This window comes from Danio rerio, chromosome 2 (genome assembly GCF_049306965.1).
Source record: "Danio rerio strain Tuebingen ecotype United States chromosome 2, GRCz12tu, whole genome shotgun sequence".
In the NCBI taxonomy this organism is placed as follows: Eukaryota; Metazoa; Chordata; class Actinopteri; order Cypriniformes; family Danionidae; genus Danio; species Danio rerio.
This window is the reverse complement of record NC_133177.1, coordinates 35655114-35676313: the sequence shown is the minus strand read 5'-3', so window position 1 is coordinate 35676313 and position 21200 is coordinate 35655114. Positions and strand designations below refer to the sequence as shown.

The 21200-nt window shown below is 34.9% G+C and overlaps 2 protein-coding genes across 4 annotated transcripts in view; one reads left to right on the top strand and one right to left on the bottom strand.

The window, feature by feature from the left end:
• Window positions 1–21200, bottom strand: part of ccr9a (chemokine (C-C motif) receptor 9a) — a 164256-nt gene that overhangs the window by 93887 nt on the left and 49169 nt on the right. The gene's annotated exons all lie outside the window — the stretch shown is intronic.
• Window positions 1–21200, top strand: part of nrbp2a (nuclear receptor binding protein 2a) — a 65264-nt gene that overhangs the window by 33167 nt on the left and 10897 nt on the right. For all 3 annotated transcript variants that reach the window (XR_012392719.1, XM_021467601.2, XM_001920637.7), the window contains exons 2-6: window positions 18518–18640; window positions 18813–18914; window positions 19010–19099; window positions 19213–19253; window positions 21024–21118. Coding sequence is in view for 2 of the 3 variants with exons in the window: in XM_021467601.2 (XP_021323276.1) it covers window positions 18518–18640; window positions 18813–18914; window positions 19010–19099; window positions 19213–19253; window positions 21024–21118 (451 nt within the window). In the remaining variant the exon portion in view is untranslated. The remainder of the gene's footprint in view (window positions 1–18517; window positions 18641–18812; window positions 18915–19009; window positions 19100–19212; window positions 19254–21023; window positions 21119–21200) is intronic.

Sequence of the window (21200 nt, the reverse complement as noted above, 5' to 3'; positions counted from 1 at the left end):
ACAAATAAAATTATACATATTTAATGTATATCCATTATTAATAGCCTATCTAAGTTTTGCCCAGCTAGCGAAACCTGCAGGTAAAGGTAGCCTATAAGCATATTTTTTTCAGTGCATGCATTGACTGCATCGTCAAATACATAGAATATAAGTATGTTTGTGGCATGACAAGCATGGACATGAGCATTATTCAGAACATAGCCTATATATTTATTTTTAAAATGTTTAATTTAGAAATTAAAACTATATTAAATTTCAACTTGCAGTAATAATCTAAACATTAAACTTTGCCTCGATGTTGTGCACTTAATATCCTTTAACACACCTAAATCTGACGATTGTCCCTTACATGTACAGTTGAAGTCAGAATTATTAGCCCCCTTTTGATTTTTTTTTTCTTTTTTTAATATTTCCCAAATGATGTTTAACAGAGCAAGGACATTTTTTACAGTATGTCTGATAATATTTTAACTTCTGGAGAAAGTCTTATTTGTTTTATTTCAGCTAATATAATAGCAGTCTTTAATTTTTTTAAAAACAATTTTGGGACAAAATTATTAGCCCCTTTAAGCAAATTTTTTTTCGATAGTCTACAGAACAAACCATCATTATATAATAACTTGCCTAAATACCCTAACATGCCCAATTCACCTTATTAACCTAGTTAAGCCTTTAAATGTCACTTTAAGCTGTACAGAAGTGTCTTGAAAAATATCAAGTAAAATATTATTTACTGTCATCATGACAAAGATAAAATAAATCAGTTATTAGAAATAGGTTTCTAAAACTATTATGCTTAGAAATGTGCTGAAACAATCTTCCCTTCATAAAACAGAAATTGGGGAAAAAAATAAACAGGGGTGTTAATAAGTCAGAGGGGCTAATAATTCTGACTTCAACTGTATATTACATTTATAATGATACTCAAATTTATTTAATCAACTGACTGTTTACTTGTAAATAGTTGGTTTAGTTACACTATATTTAAAGTGATTTCTTTTTTCGACTACCTTGTAATTTAACATGTTCAGCCAAGATAAAGACATGTAAAGGCTGATTTATACTTCTGCGTCAAATGCACGTGTATGGTCCGACGCAGCCTGCGCGCAGTTGAATAGCCCTTGCCGTGGCGCATCTCTCCAAAAATGTAACTAAACATCGCAACAACACGTAGCGCACGTTCTATTAGTGGACTTGGTAACGCTTACGTGTGTGGGCGGGGTTGAGAGCCACGCCAACCCATTGGAGCTAGTGTTTACAAGTGTAGAGTCCCATGAAATAGCTCCAGGTGGAAACTGTTGCTTTGTGTTTACCTTATGATTAAAGTTGTTGCATGACCGCCAGCTACCGCCTCAGAATGAGCGAGTTTTATCCGCTTGTTCATTAAGGCAGTGTTCAGAAAAAACAAAACCCAAGCAAAGAAACTCCATACAGAGGGAACATATAAACCTACTGCTTTTGTAAGTGTTATTGTAGAACAACACAAACAGCGCGCACAAGTATAAGTGCTCAGCTGCACGCAGGGCAGGCGCAGTAGGTCACGCCAATCACTCAACGCAGAAGTACAAACCAGGCTTAAGGGCGAATTTCTATTGTGCAATTTTGAGCCAAATTCTGATGCGACACTTCTTTGAATCAAATTAAATTTCAACTTTGATATTTGCTGTGCTGTGTTGATGCAATGTACAGGAGGAAAAAAAAGGTAAATAACCTCTCTTGGTCGGCAGATAGTCGAATCATTTTATGGCAGGTCAGACATTTTGGTCGCCTCTCTTGAGAGAATCACGGAGTTGAATCAAAGTTGAACTCTGTGTTTGTGCTCTTACTGCACCCTAGTACTGTGAAAACTAGGGAAGCAACAATAACATTTACTTATTCTTTACTTGTCACAAACCTGTTTGAGTTTCTTTGTTCTGATAAACACGACATAAGATAATTTGAAAAATGATGAAAACCGGTAATCATTGACTTCCATAATATGTTTTTCCTACTATGAATGTCAATGATTACTGGTTTCTAACACTCTTCAAAATATTTTGTCTTGTGTTCAACAGATAAAAGAAACTCAAAGGTTTGGAACCATGGAAACATGGTGAGTGAATAGTGAGTAAATTTCCTTTTTTGGGACTATTTAGATTTTTCAGAGCAACATATTCAGTTAAGAAACTGTTTACTGTAATGTGTAGTGATAAATGTTTTGCAGTTACTTACCATAAAAATGTTGATGGAAAATTCCAACTGCAGTACTGGACAGAAAATGTGTTTAAACCCCTGACCAAGGAACTCAGCAAAGGAAACTTGTTGTACAGTACCTCAAATGAAAGGAAGCACATTATTATCATTTAGGTTCAAAATTCAGCACAAGTTACAACATGACCAACTTCTTAATCAACATATTGTTTACCGATTAATTATATTAGGCAACATACATTTAGATAAATTACTTATTGAACAAATTGCTGAACGTGATTAATATGATTAAGATAATCGTCACTGGCTGATTGATACGATATAAAGTCTGTCTCAGACCAGTCAAAGCACTGCATTAAATTCCATTCTTCAACGCCATGTCTTAAAAATGTCAATTTATTTTAACCACAATATTTTCTATGAAGTTTTAGCACTCGTCTGCATGTGTTTTACGTTTGAACAACTAAATGATTGCTTCAGCTTATTTAAAGGATATTATTTTAATTAAATTACATTATCGTTGATGTAAAAGGCACTTTATGAATATGGAAAAAGTCACATTAAGTTAACCCCTGCGCTGGACGTTTATCGGTGGCTGATAAACACTTGCTGTGAATATAAGTTAGCCTATTAAGTGAATTATAACCCCAAAGACATAATTACAGCATCTCACGTAAAAAAATAAAGAACTATAAATGGATGCCCTTTACGTTAAAAGTTAATGTTACGCCAGTATGGGCACACATTCGACAACCTCCTAAGACAGTCAGTAGTGCCCTAACGCCAGACCAAATCGTTCTATAACAAAATCAGTATGGTACTGTCCGTTCACAACTATCTAAACGCATGCTTAATGTTAACCATAGTAAAAGCCACGGTAAATTCACAAAGGACTGAGCTAACGTTAGCAACGAAGCTTTTTTCGTTTGGAATGGCGGATCACGGACACTGTCGTCACATCAAAGAAAATGCTTATTCTCTTGAAAATAGCCATTTACTTCATTAAAAAAACATTATATATCAAGTCTACATAACTACATTCTTGCTAAACAGAATCTTTAATATATTCTGCGACATAAAAACGAGATTTGTCAAACCGTGTGTAACGTTAACTGTTAGCTTAACTTGCGAGCGCGCTCGACGGCTGGTCGCTGTGAAATTTAAAAACGACCAAAATAGACAGTCCGAACGAGAGACCATTTTATGCGTTTATGTTACCCACAAAGTTTTTCTTTAATAAACAGTCTGGTACAATATAAAATGTGACTTACTGTGCAAATGGATGTACAGAAATCCGGCTGTGGCGTCTTGCTTCAATCTGACTGGATTCTGTAAACCTTCCTTTGGGCTTTGGCGCCGAGGCAACGGAACATAACGCGCATGCGCACAAAGCTAACATAATTTTTTCTAATAGACTTTAATTAATTAATTTAGATTGGTTCAAAACACATCTAATTCACTTAAACCCGATTAATAATAATTTAATAAAATCAACAACTAAATTAAATTGTTTAAAATAAACTAAATTGAATTATGTTTAATTTAATAGAGGCCTAAATCATTTTTTTCAGTGTGCTGAGTGCGCTCATTTCATGTCTGCTGTCGCTTTGAGGAAAAAAAAATCACCCTTCCCGCGCTGCTACCACACGATCACTCTGTGCATTAAACTGACCGTTATTTACAACTTTATTAACTGTTATTCACAGCCTATGCAGGTTCTGTTTCACTATAGTTGACGACGGGCACATGTGCATCCTCATGTAGTAAACAACCAGTTTCATTAAATTATTTTTATCATTCAATTACTGTACTTGAATACTGTTAGACTCAGGAAATGATATAACATTTTATTTAAATTGTATATTTTTCTTGATTGTAATTCATAGATTGTTATCCATGAAAACTCACAACACGTATAAATACAAAAATGCACTGCAAATAGCACAGACCACAACGAAAATGTGTCTGGGGACTCCAAAAAGTTTCTAGATTGTTTATTAGATTATATGGAGATGCACTGTCACTGTAGAATCATACCAATTGGTCTAACATTATGAATTCTTTCCAAATAGAGATATCTGGTGAGTGGTGAAATTGTATTCATATAGCAATATATATCTCAAAATAAAAAAGTATTGCAATACTATATTTTTCCAGTATTGTGCAGCCATATTCCTTATCCATAGTAATGTATTTCCAAGTGATTTTTGTTTGCTGAAATTACCTCTTTTGCAAATTTAGCGTGAAAACTTGACAGAGAGAGAAACTGAGTCACACAAATTCAATTCCCTCAGTTTTAGACCCATGACCGTGTTTTTAGCTTTGCTTGCTGTTAGTGTAAGATTCACTTTTCCCCTCTGGAGTTGAAGTGATTAATTGAGCAAGAATAATCTGCCGCACTTCTTCGATCAGCTGAGACAATAGATCTATTCAGAGGAGCGAGTTCAGAGATCCTAGATGGCAGCGATATGTCTGAACTTATTAATGTCATGTGTGAGTCTGTAGAATTAGCTTTTGATGACAGCTGGAGTATTTTAGTTCACTCACGCTCTAAAGAATCCCAAATGAATCGCATCTGACTGACTAGCAGTAGCTAGACCAGAACTGTCAGATTTCACAGATGCAAGAAAGAGCTGGAATTCCATTCAGTGTTCAACTTTACTTTAACTGGTGAAGAGAAAATGGTGGCATCCATAATGCATGATTTTCTGGAGGATTTAATTATGCTTTTTCTATAGTCATGGAAAACCTGGAAATATCAAATTGTGTGCTTTCAAGGGCTTAAAATGTAAGTTAAAATCATGTAATTATTGAAACCGAATGGAAAATGTCATTGATTTAATAGTTTTCCTACCATAATATTTTTTATTAGCTATATATTGTGCTTGTGATTATTCATTTGCTTGGTTGTTTTTTTAAGTGCTAGGCAGATCACTTATTAAAGGGTTTGTTCACTAAAACATTACTGAAACGAGTGTTGTCCCAATATTTTCATTCTAAAAATGGTAGTGAATTGTGACCAGCATAAAGCTTTTGGAAAAGATGCAAAAATATTAAACAAAAGTCCCATGTTAAACATGCCATAAATTGCATATGTTCAAATCAAAAGTGAATGTCAGTTAGCTAACCTTTTTATAAATCTTTGTGCATGACCATGCAATAATGGAACTATTAGTTTCTATAAGAAAAAAACACACACACATTGTGAAGTCCATATAAATACTGAAGTGACACACAAAAAACATGTACTTTATTCTCCAAGCTAAAAAAGTTGTCAACATCGGTTTCATTTGACAACTGGAGTTTTCGTTCAGAGATATTGTTAGTGAATTTCACATCTTAGACAACAAAGCTGAATTTTCATTAAATATTACATTTAATTTAGGTTTACATATACAGTACTGCATAACCATATCACTTTTAGTACATGGAACATTTGTATAATTGTTGTGCATATTGTTTTTAAAGTGGAAGCAGACATTTCTCCTTTTGTGGTGAAGAGCTGAGTTTACTGCCTGGATGAGTAATAATGGGTGAATGAAATGATTGAATTCGCCCATACACATGCATATTATACAGTCATGGTCAGTGATATTTTATGAAACCCCAGGCCTTTAATGCTGCAATAAAAGTAATCAGTAATCAGAATCTAGAATTAAATTACGATGTCTGAATCAATTTTTTTTGTGTGAACCTGGATACTCTTTTTTTTTTTTCTTTTTTATTCATCTGGGGAATAAAAAAGATAATTGAAAAGAAAATAATTTTTAAAGAAATTGGTATATAAGCAACATTGGACCCTAGATTGTATGCATTGTATGCATTGTGCATTGTATGCACAATATATTCCCTGGAATTTGTTTATATATATATATATATATATATATATATATATATATATATATATATATATATATATATATATATATATATATATATATATATATATATATATATATATATATATATATATATATATATATAATTTTTTCCCCACAAAGAAAGAGAAAAGTTAAACAGATTTGCATTGACAATTAAATTATACATTGTTTTGGTTTTTGAATATCCCATTAAAGACTGGAATAGGTGTAGTATTTGTAATAATTTTTCTCAATATCAAACACAAGACTTTTTTTATGCATGTTCACGTGTCACTCTTGAACTTCTCCATTCTTTTATTAGTAGGGTTGCATTAATGCACAGTCTTACTTTTGCTTTAGTACAAGATTGTGTCTGATGTGATTTAATTCTGGCTGGTCCCTAAGTCTACATAATAAATTGACATAAATGTGCTCTTGTGATTTAGCAAAAGCTCTAATTTGTCTTGGACATCTTGTCAGGGAACCATGTTTATGTGATCAGTAGTAATTCTCCTCCAAAGGTCACTCTCCCGAGTTGCACATAACCACCAAATATTCCCAGAAGAAGCTCAAGAATTACCTATAGCAGTTAGATTTAACTGCTTTCATTGATTAAACATGATAAATAACACATCTAAAAGAGCATATAGTTGATCTTAGTTCTTATAACTTTTTTCTGACAGTAAAGTATAAATAATTGCAATGCTTTTGTCTCTGCTTGAAATACAGTGAAATAAGCTGCTTGTCTTATCATATTTAAGCCACATTATCTCACAAGATTATATGTGGTATCTCCACATGCTTTTAGATATTTACTAAAAGCATTTACTACAAATGGCTGAAGTTTGCCGTGAAGTTACGCAAAGAGATATCAATATTGCAGAATGAGTATCTGCAATTTTAAAAATCACATGATTGTATAGCATGAAATATTTTGCGTAGCTTGTGGTGAACTATATCTCTGTGTAGTTAATGCTTCTCCATCTAAATGTGTGTGCTGGAGATTTACTACTGATCACAGAACCGGCTTTACTGACAAATGCACATGACGGTTGTCTTAGATTTATTGTGTAGCCCTTCTGGTCCCTAAAAACCAAGTTATAGGAAAACCAATATTTTCTATGGTAATACTCCAGGAATAAAATGACAACAAGTATAAACAATTTTTGTAGTATATGGTTGAATATTAAAATAAATTTCTTTACAGTCAATGTTGAGGGTTTGCCTTAAGCATGCAGTAAGTTAGTAAAATAAAGATGATGGTGGCATCGTTGAAAGGTGTGCACAATATTTATGATAGTTTTTTGTAAATGTCTTGGTCAGTTTACTTAATTTCTATTTGCGCTTCAGCAATAAATTTGAAGCGAGATAAACAAACTGGAGACAAATTTAAGTTGAAAAAAAGACCAATGGCAATCTATTTATAATAACAGTAATATTGTATCATGACACAAGTAAAATGATAATATCGTACTGTAAGACCTGTGCTTACCCCCCCAACTCAACCTTGTAGAAGAAGAAAAAGCACCGCTGGAAGAGCAGATAAAGCTTTCAGTTTGTTCACACCACGACTTCCCACATGTTCAGCATTACAATGCCGAGCATTCATGAGTCGTGAGTGCAGTGACTAACACTGTTTTGCGTGGACATCACATCATGCTTTTATTCTACAACTCCCTTTGTTTACATTCCTTTCATCGTCCTTGTCCATTTCTCTCTTTTTAATAACTCATCATCATCTGATGTGGTCGTACTCCACTTTCCAAGTCCATCCTCATTGATCGTTCTTTGCATTAACCCCTCATTCAAAGCCAAAGCTCTCAAATCAGTCAATTCTGCATAATTTGATCCTACAAGTGTAGCTGTGACTGATCCTCCCTTCTGAAGTGGCAGTCGTCTCTCTAAACCTGGCGGCGCACTTGTCCTGATTTGGCTTTTAAAAAGATTTATGTAATAAAGTGGTGCATTAGGCACAACTGGCCTGAATTTGGATGTCCTGTTGTACAGAACAGTGCCATTCTGGGGATTAAAAGTGCTAGTGAGAACATATTTCCGAGTAAGTGCAACTATAAACCTGCTGTAAACTCCTTAAACCCCTGGCTTGTATTTCATTCTCAAACTTCCGCAAACATAACTTTGCTCTGGTTTACCTGAAAGCAGCGTCATTCATCACTTACTGCTGGTTTGGCCAACTCTTTATTTCATATGTGAATGCAAAATAAAAGCTTGGCGCTTTGGGAGAGGGATGCCCTGAAGCAAGAGCTGAAAACACAATGCCTCTGTCAGCACTCTTTCCTTAGTTAAAGTCACACAATACAGCTGAAGCTGGAAGTGAATGCAGTGAAAGCTTGATGAGACAGACACTTCACTCGTAGGATTATCACGTTGACTACTCCTTTTGAGTGTCTGCCAAGTGTGCGAGTCTTAGGAAGGGTCAAACTGATAACATTCGCAGGGCATTTAGATATACAAGGATCAGTGGGTTTGTTGCTTGTTGTGTGCATGTTCTTTCCATCCTGACAATTTCTAATTCCCAGGAAGGGGGAAATGTTTAACTGGAGTAAATTTTAAACCAAGATTAGCATAACCCTGGGTTACCTTGTTCCCTTTTTTACTGTTCTTCTTTCGCCCTGGGTTAGTTATTTATCCTGGAAAGAATTTTGGAAATATTTTACGCAGTGTATGTAAGCTGTGAGTAGCTGTGTTCATTGATTTGGGCAGTGTGTATTGACAGTTGGTCTTAGAATTTCAGCAATGAATTAGATTCTGATTGGTATAGTGTTGAGTTTATTTAAATTAACCAGGCATTAAAGTTGGTCAATTCTTTAAATTATACAGGGTAAATTTTAATTAGGTATGTTACAAAGTACCAGTTTATATATCAGTCACACCACCAATATGTCAGTTTTAAACATCAAAAGCAGGGCTTAGATTGTGTAATTGTTAAATGCTAGAATGGATTGTAAGTTTGGGATTCTTGAATTGAGTATTAAAGAGCCCCTATAATGGGTTCTTGAAAATTACCATACATGCAGTGTGTAACACAGCTCTAAGTGAATGGAAACATCAGTAGAGGGGAAATTTAGCTGAGGTTTAAATCTGAAAGTGCACCGTGCACAGTGTTTTTAAAATTATTGATTCTATTTAGTCGACTCTGAGTCAAATGAATGATTCATCCTTTGTTCGGATCTTTTGCCTGCATGTGTCAACGTGGATACGGGACCTCGCCAAATGTTATCTGCCAGATAAAACGTGAACATGCCATTCCTGCATTGGGCTCTCACATATACTCAGTGCTTTAAGTACTTCATAACTATGCTGGGCATTTCTCTTCATCTCGCACTGAACGCAGTCAATCAATCACAACAGATTGTAACAAGTTATAAACAGACCTATGAAATATAGGTATAGAAGCTGGCATGGTGTTAAAAAGAAAAGGAAAAAAAATTATATTGTGATTTATATATTTTTTTATTTTTCAGATTTATTAAATAATTTATGAAATTTATTATTTTCCTTATTATTCTTATGAATTTTCAGCAGACCTTTTCACAGTCTTCAAAGTCTTTCCGAAATCTTTCTAATATGCTGATATTCTGTCATGAAACCCTATTATTATATGTTAAATATAATTCTGTTTTAATGTTGAAATGGTTCCATTGCTGCTTTATATTTTTGTAGAAACCAAAATAAAAGTTTAATTTCTGATAAATCAAATATTCAAATAAAACTCATTCAATCATTATTTATTTTTTTGTTTTTTGACTTAGTCCCTTTATCCTTTATTAATCAGGGGTCGCCACAGCGGAATGAACCGCCAACTTATCCAGCATATGTTTTACGCAGTGGATGCCCTTCCAGCTGCAACCCAAACGCCCTTAAATAAAACTTTATTTATATATGTATATATATATATATATATATATATATATATATATATATATATATATATATATATATATATATATATATATATATATATAAATGCATGCCATATCATATTCAACAGTTTGATTGCATAATTGTGCATTTAAAAATGAAATCAAACACTGAGAGTCTCAAAAATCCTTTTGTATGAGGAACTACTTTCTTCTGCCATTCATTCACATCTGCAGCTGATGTCAGAACAGCAGGAACCGTTGCTACTTCATCAATGTCATTTTAGAGCTAGTATTTTAATGATTGCCTATTGTAATGACTAAAGTGATGACAAAACGGAAAATTCTCCTCACATTTTATGATGAAATGCCATCAGTTAGCGAGGCAGTGGCGCAGTAGTTAGTGCTGTCGGCTCACAGCAAGAAGGTCGCTGGTTCGAACCTCGCCTCAGTCGGTGTTTCTGTGCGGGGTTTGCATGTTCTTCCTGCCTTTGCGTGGGTTTCCTCCAGGTGCTTCGGTTTCCCCCACAGTCCAAAGACATGCGGTACAGGTGAATTGGGTAGGCTAAATTGTCTGTAGTGTATGTGTGTGTGTGTGTGTGTGTGTGTGGATGTTTCCCAGAGATGGGTTGTGGCTGGGAGGGCATCCATTGCATAAAAACTTGCTGGATAAGTTGGCGGTTCATTTCGCTGTGGGGACCCCAGATTAATAAAGGGACTAAGCCGACAAGAAAATGAATGAATGCCATCAGTCTACAGAGATGTCTAAGTATTTCTCTGTTCGGGAGATCATAATAATTAACCCCAAAAAAGCCAAAGCAAAGCAAACAATAGCAGATTATTATAGTATAAGTAAAGTACTACAACATACAAATGAGAGAGATTGATTTAGAATGACACTTACCTGTTTTAAAATGATTTGATCAGCTGTAGTTTGAAATACAATAAGAAAACGCTGAGTTTTTCTCCCCTAAGGACTTATGCATCTCTGTCGCCATTTTGTGGTGCAACCATCTTTTCTCTACCCAGTATGACAGGCTGGTGGCCGCCGATCCCCAAAATTATAAATATTTAAAGTAGGCACTATCCTTATAAATAAACTGCATAGTTGCAATCTAAACAACATTTTCTCCTTACAAAACCTCAAAAGTACATTATGTTGTCCAACAGCTGCAATATTTGTCAAACTGTTGTGAGTTTATTGATCTGCTGTCACTCTGTGTGGGCAGAGTAATACAGAAGGGTGAGGAGGCTGTAATTGTGCTGTTATTGCAGAATATAGCACGGCTATCAGCCAATCAGATTCGAGAACACAGAACTGTTGTATAATTAAATATAAAATATGTTACTTGCTTATTCGGGTGACATTTTAAAACTAGTAGCTTGTAGTTGTTGTCAGTGTAAAGTGATAGATCTGCTCAGATGTGGTGATCATCAAAGAATGATTCATCTGTGCAGAGGAAAAAAGCCGTAACTCCAACCTTCAATAAAAATTTGCCTGTTTAAAATAGTTTCTGTCAGCTTACAAACAAATAGCATAAAACGCACCTCAGAATAAAGTGCCTCGTTTTCCATTTAAAAAGTTGGGCGGTGGACGACATATGTAAATACCAGCATTTCGGCTCATCTTAGGCAACAGCTCAATTCATTCAGAGAACTTTTACCACAAGAATGTGGACTAACACGTTTGTGTCTCCTTCATGTCATGTCATGTGTTCATCTCCACCCTCAGACCCCTGCGTAGGACGCCTTCGGGCTGTTTTGGTGGTCTTGAGTGACACTGGCACTTCAGCTAACAAGGGTTGCTTGTTTTCACATCTGGAATTGGGTCTCTATCCCAATGTGTTACACAACCCAGTTTGCTCCAGCATTACGGCAGAGAGCAGACATAAGAGTCTTCTGTATGTCAGTTCAAACCGGTTCTCTATAGGGTCATCTTTCTCCATCACAAAAGTAGACACCCCATAGAGAGAGGATTAGCATTTGTAGCATTTAGTCCTTTTATAGGGGGCCCATTATGCATCTGGGCTTGGTTTGCCGAATCACCGCTCATTATGATAATTGTATACCTGGAAATCTGTACCTGGATATAAAGCGCTGATTCATCCAGGAATGCATGGAAATCCATTGGCATGTTCTCTCTGATAATCCTCCTCAGAGATGTTTAATGGCATGTAGAAGGAAGAACTGAGCATGCACGGTTAGGTTTCCTCAGATGAATGTAGTTCCATAGAAAACGACTTATTGGATTTCATACATTATGCAGGAAGAGGCCATACCGCTAGAAGCGTATCGGTGACAGACGCAGGATAGTAGATGAAAGAACAGGAAATGAAGATTGTAATGTTTGTTTTTATTGGGAAGACTGGTCTGTGGGTTCACGTCAGAAAGGCTTTCGAAGCACAGAGCGTGAGATATCAGCTGGTTTAATGGGCACAGTGTTCCTGTTTTTTTTTTTTCTTTTGGAGGTTAAAGTTTCTAGCAGCTTATTCTCAAAACATTTGTTAGAGAGACCTGAAACCGAGAACGGAGCACCACAGCTGCATTATTTTGACAGTGGTTTACCATGTGGATGATTTCACATATTTTTTCTTATTATTCAGATCAGAAATGCCCAAAGTAGGACCTGCGGGCCAAAGTTGGCTTATGGTAACCTTTCATTTGACCCGCCATGCCATCTGAGAAAAAATAAAATGAAGGTTGCAGCAAATGCCTTCGAAAATCAAAATTTCTAATTTAATGTAACCTTTTGTTTGTTTGTTTGTTTGTTTGTTTGTTTGTTTGTTTGTTTGTTGAGCTACTTAAATTAAATGAAATGTTTCAATTAAATGTTGTGAATCAGATTTTTAAAAAGGAAAATAAATGAGCAAATCAAGGCAAAGGCAGGTTCAGCCTGACTGAACACCATTGTGTTATAATAAACATTTGTTTGTTTTTATTGTAAGAAGTTCTTTATAAAATGTTAAAAAAGGTCCCTAATTTAAATACGACTCGTGATCCTAGCATAACATAAATAAACAATGGCCAAAGTGCTCCAGCTTTATTATTAACATAACATAACCAGCAAAACAATCCAAAATGACAAGAGATGGGGAGCCCAACAACATAATAAATAAACAACCAAACAAACCTAAAGCAGGCTGGAACTCCCCACTTCAAACAAATATCAAAAAGGAAAGTGTTAAATGGAACACAACAATAAAGCTGTCAAAAACTGTGGTGACATGGAGGAATGAGGGATCCGCTTCCGTCCATTTTAAAGGCCTGACGCCACCAAATCAACCAATAGAAAACTGAAAAGGGAACAAAGACAAACAAAATCAATTGAAAATATTAATTATGGGCAGGAGTGAACACCACACACAACAAATATGATTGAAGTTGTTTTCTATTTATTTTTCAATATTAATAAATTATGGAATTAATATAGCAGCTTTAATGTAATAGCTTGTAGTTATTATCTTTGGCGGATAGAAATCATGATGCAGAGCCGGCATCGTTATCCTCCGCCAGATTTACAGGAGTCAGTTATACATTGACTGGTCACAATGGATGTTTTTGATACATCTAAAGCATAGGTCTCAAACTGGATTCCTTGAGGGTCGCAGCTCTGCACAGTTTTGCTCCATTCTAATCGAAGACAGCTTATCCAACTTATCAAGGTGTTCAAAACTACAAGAGATTTTTTAGCAGTTGTGAGTTGGTGGTGGTTGGAGCTAAACTATGCAGAGCTGTGGCCCTCCAGGAATTGAGTTTGAGACCATTGATTTAAAAGAACCACTTATAAGAGTCATTTGTTCAGGGAACTAGACTGGTCACACTGCATATGTTTTTCCTTCATATAAGAAGACTGCCTCATAATTTGTTCGGGAGTCTAATCACATTGGTCACATTGCATGTAAATTAAATAAAAGAACTCTTTAAGAGTAATATGTTAAGAAATGGGATTAGGTTCCTGATGGGAAAAAGAGACCTTCCTAAACATTCAGACTTTTGGTAAACATTTCCATTAGGAAAATCAAAAGAATGTGATGTTTATGTGCATTCACAAGAAGTTTTTTCTGTTCTGTGACACGTGATGAATGCTAATGCAATGTTCATGAAGTTAATCCCGGGAAAAAAAACATTCTGTGCTGTAATGTCATTGTGTCATGCAAAGATGAGGGATTAATCCAAGCTCTCATAGTTTCACATAGTCAGATTAGTATAATCTATGTATTTTTAATTCTCTTATCGCTCGACGTGATGTAGGTGAATTGCTGAGCTTGGGCAAATCTTTTGTTAACAGCGTATCATTACTGTTCACTGTTTCACTGCAGGTCACAATGTATGCTTGTACTTCACCACAAAGACTCAAAGAGCTCATAAGAACACTGCTCACGGTGTGCATTTAGGATTCATCTCTCATTTTATGCTATAGATAGCAGCATTAAAACAAAAAAAGAATGTTGTTACAGTTCTGGTTTCAATTTTTTTCTTCAAATAAGCTGTTTTAAGACATCACAGTGGCTTTAAGGCATACTAACATAGACCATGTCCCCTATGTATATGCGTTTTTCTTCTTTTCTTTTTTCTTTGGTACATTGAATTAATTTACTCTGCCATGGCTAGTAGGCCATAATTTGATAATCTTATTAACATCCATGTATGCGTCACTAGAGGACACTGGGGTCAGGGTGTACATGAGAACATTATATCTTAAAATGACTTAAATTTCAAGAACAAAATATTAGGCCTTATAATTCTCTGAAATATCATCTTTTAGGTCTTAAATCAATTCAAAAGGGTCTTAATTTCCTATGTCCATGTAAAGTACACAATCCATCTCAATAAAACTTTTAACAAAACTCCTTTATACCTATTAATATAATAAACAATATGGTTTAATTATCTTCCTTACAATGACATTTGTTTATATGTTCTCTATGCATTTATAGACCATATATGGTGAGGGCACTGACCTGACTATTGTGTATACATTTAGTTCATTGTAGTTTTTGAAGCTTGTACATTTTTTTTTATTTAAAAAGTTGTGCATGTATATATGACTACAGTGTTTGCTTGTTCTGACAAGTTGTGGCTAAGAAATAACTCCATAAAATGTTTTCGAATGATGCTAATAAAAAATTAATTTCCACTGTCTCAGCCTCAGCAATTAACCCTTTAAAAGTCTAAAATTTTATTCATAATGGTCTTTAAAATGTATTTAAAAGCCTTAAATTCGACTTGAGAAACTTTCAGAAACCCTTGTGGTACAAGCCTTATCCAGGGTCAACTGCCAATCATTTTGAGACTGCTGTGTAAAAAAGACTTTCTGGGTCGCATAGGGAATTGAACATGTTTTATTTGCTTTTAAAGACATTCCTTGTCTGTTTGTGTGGCATCTAAGGAATTAATTAGCTCCAAATGTAATTGAAAGTGGTTATGTTGTCGTTGTGTTCTGTCGTTGTGTCTTACGTAATCTTGTGCTCAGGCATTTGTCAGTAAAAGTGTCATAAAACCTGTTCAGTTTTACTGTTGTCCTAAGGTTGATTTATGTCAGTCCGCCTTTTTAATGGCAAGTTTAAACTTCTGAGCCTAGAGCAAAATGGCGATTTACAAGTGGTGTGCTTGAAATAGCAAAACAATCTTGGGTTACACAACGTGTATTCAGCATCACAATGTGCATATCTGCAATATCATCTGTGATGTCAAGTAGGGATCATGGATGACTAGATATGCATGTGATTTGTGGAGTAATTGCAAAGTTTAACCATTATTAGGAGTGGAGTGTTGAGTATGAGTATTTTAATTTCACAGGAATGATAAATTTCACTTTATAGTTTTTTGAAAGGGTTGGTCTTCCTGAAAATCAACAACAATGGTTATAATAAATGATTTTTTGGGGGAAGAATATATGTTTGACTTTGATATAAACAATATTTTCAAACTCCTTTCGGCTGAGCTGATGCCAATGTATTCCTAAAATCAAACAAAGTGTTTCAGGGGTAATTAATATGTCGGCACTCTATGATCGAGGGATTTATGAAGATAAACAACAACATCATAAGTCCAGTGCACTCAAAGTACTTTATTTATTTATTTTTTTTATTTCCCCCTACTTTTCAAGTTCCTTGACTTATGTTTTTGTTGTTTGCCAATATATTTCTGTTTGAGTGTTTTTAATTCACAGGTTATACTATAGAGTCAAGTTTGATATTTTTATCCCTCATAAGTGTTCGCTTCTCACAACAAATTAAAATCAGACTTGTGATTTTATGACCCCAATTGATGCTTTGTTTTCGAGATGGAACTAAATTGTATTTTTTTCATTTGTATTAGTGTAACACTGCAGCCCCTCAATAAATGTCTCATGGGACAGGCATTGGGAGCGATATTGTGAAGAAAAAAGACTAATGGTATGGTACGGGTCACCTTTATTAGGCTTGCGTTTCCACTGCCAAAAGGGTACCAATGTTTTATGCTACTGAAAAAAATCATTTGCTGCTTTGTTTTGTCGGGCTTCTCCTTTTTTTTGCTCGTCATTTTCGAGATTGATTGTTTCTGAAAGGATCGTATGTCAGAAGCACTTCAATAATTATGCGTATGTTATTGTTATCAGCTCAAGAAGTTTGTTATTTCAAATATAGATGCGCGGTGAGCTCAATAGAGAAAGCGAAACTCTTCATGCTTTAGACGGCCTTGTAAACAACTACAGGGCACAGGGCAGATTCTGCTCTTCTTGGCTTTGTGGCTGTTCATCAAGACGACGACAAAAGTAGTGTAAGCTCGGGTCCACCATGGGTCGTTATTATATATATGTAGTATTACAGTGTAATGTCTCGGCTATGTATTTAAAATATATGGCTTCCTTTGTTTTTATTTTCCTGGCTTGTCCACGAGCTAGGGACATATCTCTTTAAACCAATAGCAATCAGCTGCGCGTCTTAATCCGCCTTTTGGTACTTTTGTTGTTGTTGGTGCTAGCTACCCTTCCGAAAGGGTCCCTAAAAAGTGGTACAGTACGGTTCGCTTTTAGGTACCTTTTGAGAGTTGAAACGGTCATTAAAGCATACTAATGTACCGTACCACTCAGTGGAAATGGGCCCAAACAGAGCAGATACTGAATTCACCTCCATATGATTCATATTAGTCAATAAGTCATTATTTTTTTCATTTATTCTGAAGCATGACTGAGCACTTTATGACAACCTCTTTTTATTTGTGTATTTTTCTTTCATTTGCCAAGTCTAAAGTTTACAACGCCCCCATGTGTATCAGTTATGTTACCAGGCATGCATTAGGACCTGGGGGAGGCTGGTAGATTGTACACAGATTTATTCTGTACTCACATTTACAGTTTGAAACGGTTATTATAAATCTCTGGTAAAAGGTTACCTTGAAATTGCTGACCTGATATAACCTCAAGCGCTCCAGTCAGTCCTTCACTCAGGCTCACGCACACTTCATATTCTGTACCCAAATACTGTTAGACTTCGCAGACAAAGAAAACATAAAGCACTGTCTATTTCATTTGTGCTTGTTTTGTACTGTACATTTGTTTCTACTTGTAATTTTTACTTAATATATACTATAAAATTTCCCCATTCAAAAATATTTAATTTAACTTACCTGTTTTCATATTGTAATCACATTTATTTCTCTTAAATAATGCATCTCTGAAATAAAGTGCTCCTATTTAAGATGTTGTAATCAGCAATACACATTTCAATTCAGCTTTATTTGTATAGCGCTTTTACAATGTAGATTGTGTCAAAGCAGCTTCACATAAATGGTCATAGTAACTGGATCATTTATTTGTGCTTGAACTGCTATTAATTCTGTTTAGTACAGTAAATATCATAATAACTCCAACACATCTGTCTTATTCTACACTTACAGTAGCAGAATGGCCTGATATATAAAGCTCTTTGTCGAAGCTTACCAAACACCATTATCATTTTGAAGTCATGTGTTTTTTTCAGTGTAAGACCCAGTTAAATCCATCCAAGTCCTTTTAGAGGACAGCTGCATCTCAGCTTGACTGGATCATGCAGTGTCTGCTTCTAAAACACATAGTTTGAGCTGACCCGTCAGCAGGAAGGGGCAAATTCAGCCTTTAAAAATAGAAAAATCTAATCACTTTGTTTTCCTCCAGACAGATGTGATAATAAAAGCGCTGGTTCTGTCCTAAAAAAAAAAAAAAAAGCATGTAGACTAGCAGTGTTCAGCAAGCAAACATCAATGTACCTTTTCTGTCATAAGGTTAATTTACAGCATTGCAAAGACAAAAACGAACAAGAATTTACAGGCCGTTGAATGTATCTGTGCTGTCATTCTTGCGCAGAAAACCACAACTTGCACCATGGGAGATTTGCAGAGCCATGAGGGGGTGGAGAAGGAGGCGTGTGCTTCTTCTTCGTCTTCACAGAAATACTCATTGAATACCAAGAAGCTGATTCTAAAATATCACATTTGCAAACACTGTAGAACGTTGCGCAACATGAAGTAAATATTGCAGATATCACTAGCTAAATGGTACTTTGTATGAACTTGGCAGAATTTTAAGCACTAAACCTCCTTTTCCACCCTCTGTTCCTTTTTTTTTAGGTCAGTCAGGGAAATGTCCCAGGCATCGAGAGTGCGTACTTGGCTATGGACACCGAAGAGGGGGTGGAGGTGGTGTGGAACGAAGTACAGTTTTCAGACAAGAAGGTTTTCAAGTCCTTTGAGGTACAGCCATGCTTGTTTTCCAACATCAATATTGTGGGTGGGATACTAAGCATGCTGCACCACAGAACATCTGTGAAATGTTACTGTATCGTAGCGTCATCACACTGGTATGGTGACAGAACCAACGCTTGAAATGTAAAACCTAAGTGTTGACATGCTTTGTGTTACTCAGGAGCGGATAAGAGAGATGTTTGAGAACCTGATGCAGGTGGAGCATCCCAACATTGTGAAGTTTCACAAGTATTGGCTGGATATGAGGGAAAGCAGAGCGAGGGTGAGACTCGAAACACACCTGACAGAGTCAAACATCTGCGTGAACTTTGCCCTGAATTCAGGCATTCATGCTTTCTTTCATTTCACGCCACACAGGTGATTTTTATCACAGAATATATGTCATCTGGAAGTCTCAAGCAGTTTCTGAAGAAGACCAAGAAGAACCATAAAACTATGAATGTAAAGGTGAGATGTTGCATCAGTGTCTGAAAGTAAATGGTCTACTGCTGGAAAGCTGGAGGACAACACCACCTTCTGGTAGAAATATAACAAAATCTGACGCTTTCTGTGTGTTTTAGGCTTGGAAGCGGTGGTGCACGCAGATACTCTCTGCCCTCAGGTAATAATAAAATGTCTGCAAATGTGCTTTTTAAAGACTAAGTAAAATGTTTTCCTAAGTCAGCCGTTTGTTGCTTGATTTCCCTAAAAGTGTAAACACTGTGGCTCTGTATGGGGCTTTCAAAACATTGCTTTGTTTAGCAACGTTGAATCAACCAATGGAGTTAGTTTGAGGATGGGATGTTTGTTTATTTAGCCAATGACAGATGAGGGGAGAGTTTGGTCGGGTGAAATAGGAAAAAATGGACGCTTTATTTATCCGCTTTATTAGTACTTTAATAAATTAAATGTGTGTAAATCATTTATACTTATATTTATATTTATTTTGAGAGTTAAGAAAACAGTATTTGGTGAATGACCCTGATTTTGAATCACAATAGAACAAAATAATTCTGACTAATTGACATTTTCTTGAGGGAAAATCTAAATGACAAATTTAAACCCATATTTGATGTACACTACCAGTCAAAAGTTTGGAGTCCGTTTTTTTAAATTATTATTATTATTTTTATTTAGCAATTTTAATCAAATTATTCTGTTCCTCAAGGCGGCTTTTATTAAATGTTTAAAAAAATGTTACATTGTCAAATACTTATTTATTAAATATTTATTTATTTCTTATTGTATGTCGTTTCAAATGAAATCATTACTCCAGTCATAATTGCTTTTATTACTATTACATTAATAAAAATTAATAATAGGGTTATTTCTAAACCATCATGTGACTCTGAAGCTAAAGCTGAGTAATGAAGCTAAAATTTCATCTTTAAAATCAATGGAATAAATTATTAAATAAAATTATAAACTAAATTTGAACAGGTATTTTATAGTGCAATAATATTTCACAATTTTTACTGTATTTTTGATTAAATTAATGCAGCCTTGGTAAATAGGATAAGCTTATTTGAAAACATTTAAAATTAGTACTGATCCCAAACTTTTGACCAGTAGTGGATATGGCTATAGAAAAAACTAAGAGACCACTTGAACATTCTCTGGATATTAGGTATGGGTTTGAGTAAAATGTTAGTTTTGTTTTATTCTATAAAGTCTGGCTTTTAACGTATTTTTTTCCAAATTTCAAATAAAATATTGCCATTTACAGCAAAAAAAATAAATAATAAATATTTTATTATTTGTTGTGATCAGGGCTATTTCACCTAATATTGATTTCTCTTATTGAACTCTGTTAATGTTGAAAAATGGTTTTGTGTTCAAGGTGCCTTGATTTCATAAACATGATAAAAAGACCCATTTTTTGTTATTTTATTCAAAAACAGAAAACATTTCAATTTTTACTCCAACACATAGCTATAAATTGTGTTTGTTTGTGTGTCTGTGTGTGTGTATATGCTGCATTTCCGATTTGATATCACCTTATTTTGATGGTCCCTTTAATGCATTTTGTTGAATTTAAGTTACATTGCATCTACATGCCTACTAATTCTCATTAGATTATAAGTAGACTGTTAGGTTGGGGTTAGTGTAAGTTTAACATGTACTTGAGTTTCCTATAGTCAGTTAAATGTCTGTTGAAGGGGCAGATATTAAGCAGACAGTCCTATTAATCAAATGAAAATTAATTGGTTTGTAGTTGCAATGCAACTTCTAGTCAACAAAATGTGCAATAGGGACCATCAAAATAAAGTATTACCAAACTTTTTTCTTTTATTATTAAAATTTGCTATTTTAAATAGAAACACAAACATATTTTATGTTATTGTTAATTAAAAGTTTATTTGTATGGAAAAAATGTTTCATTTCTCTTTAGTTATTTACACTCATGTGATCCTCCCATCATCCATGGGAACCTGACCTGTGACACCATCTTTATCCAGCACAACGGCCTCATAAAGATTGGTTCAGGTATGACAGTGGTCTTTTAATCTTTCCTTTTAGGCTTTAACTTAATCATTTCACTTCTGAACATTTCTGACATTTATTATTT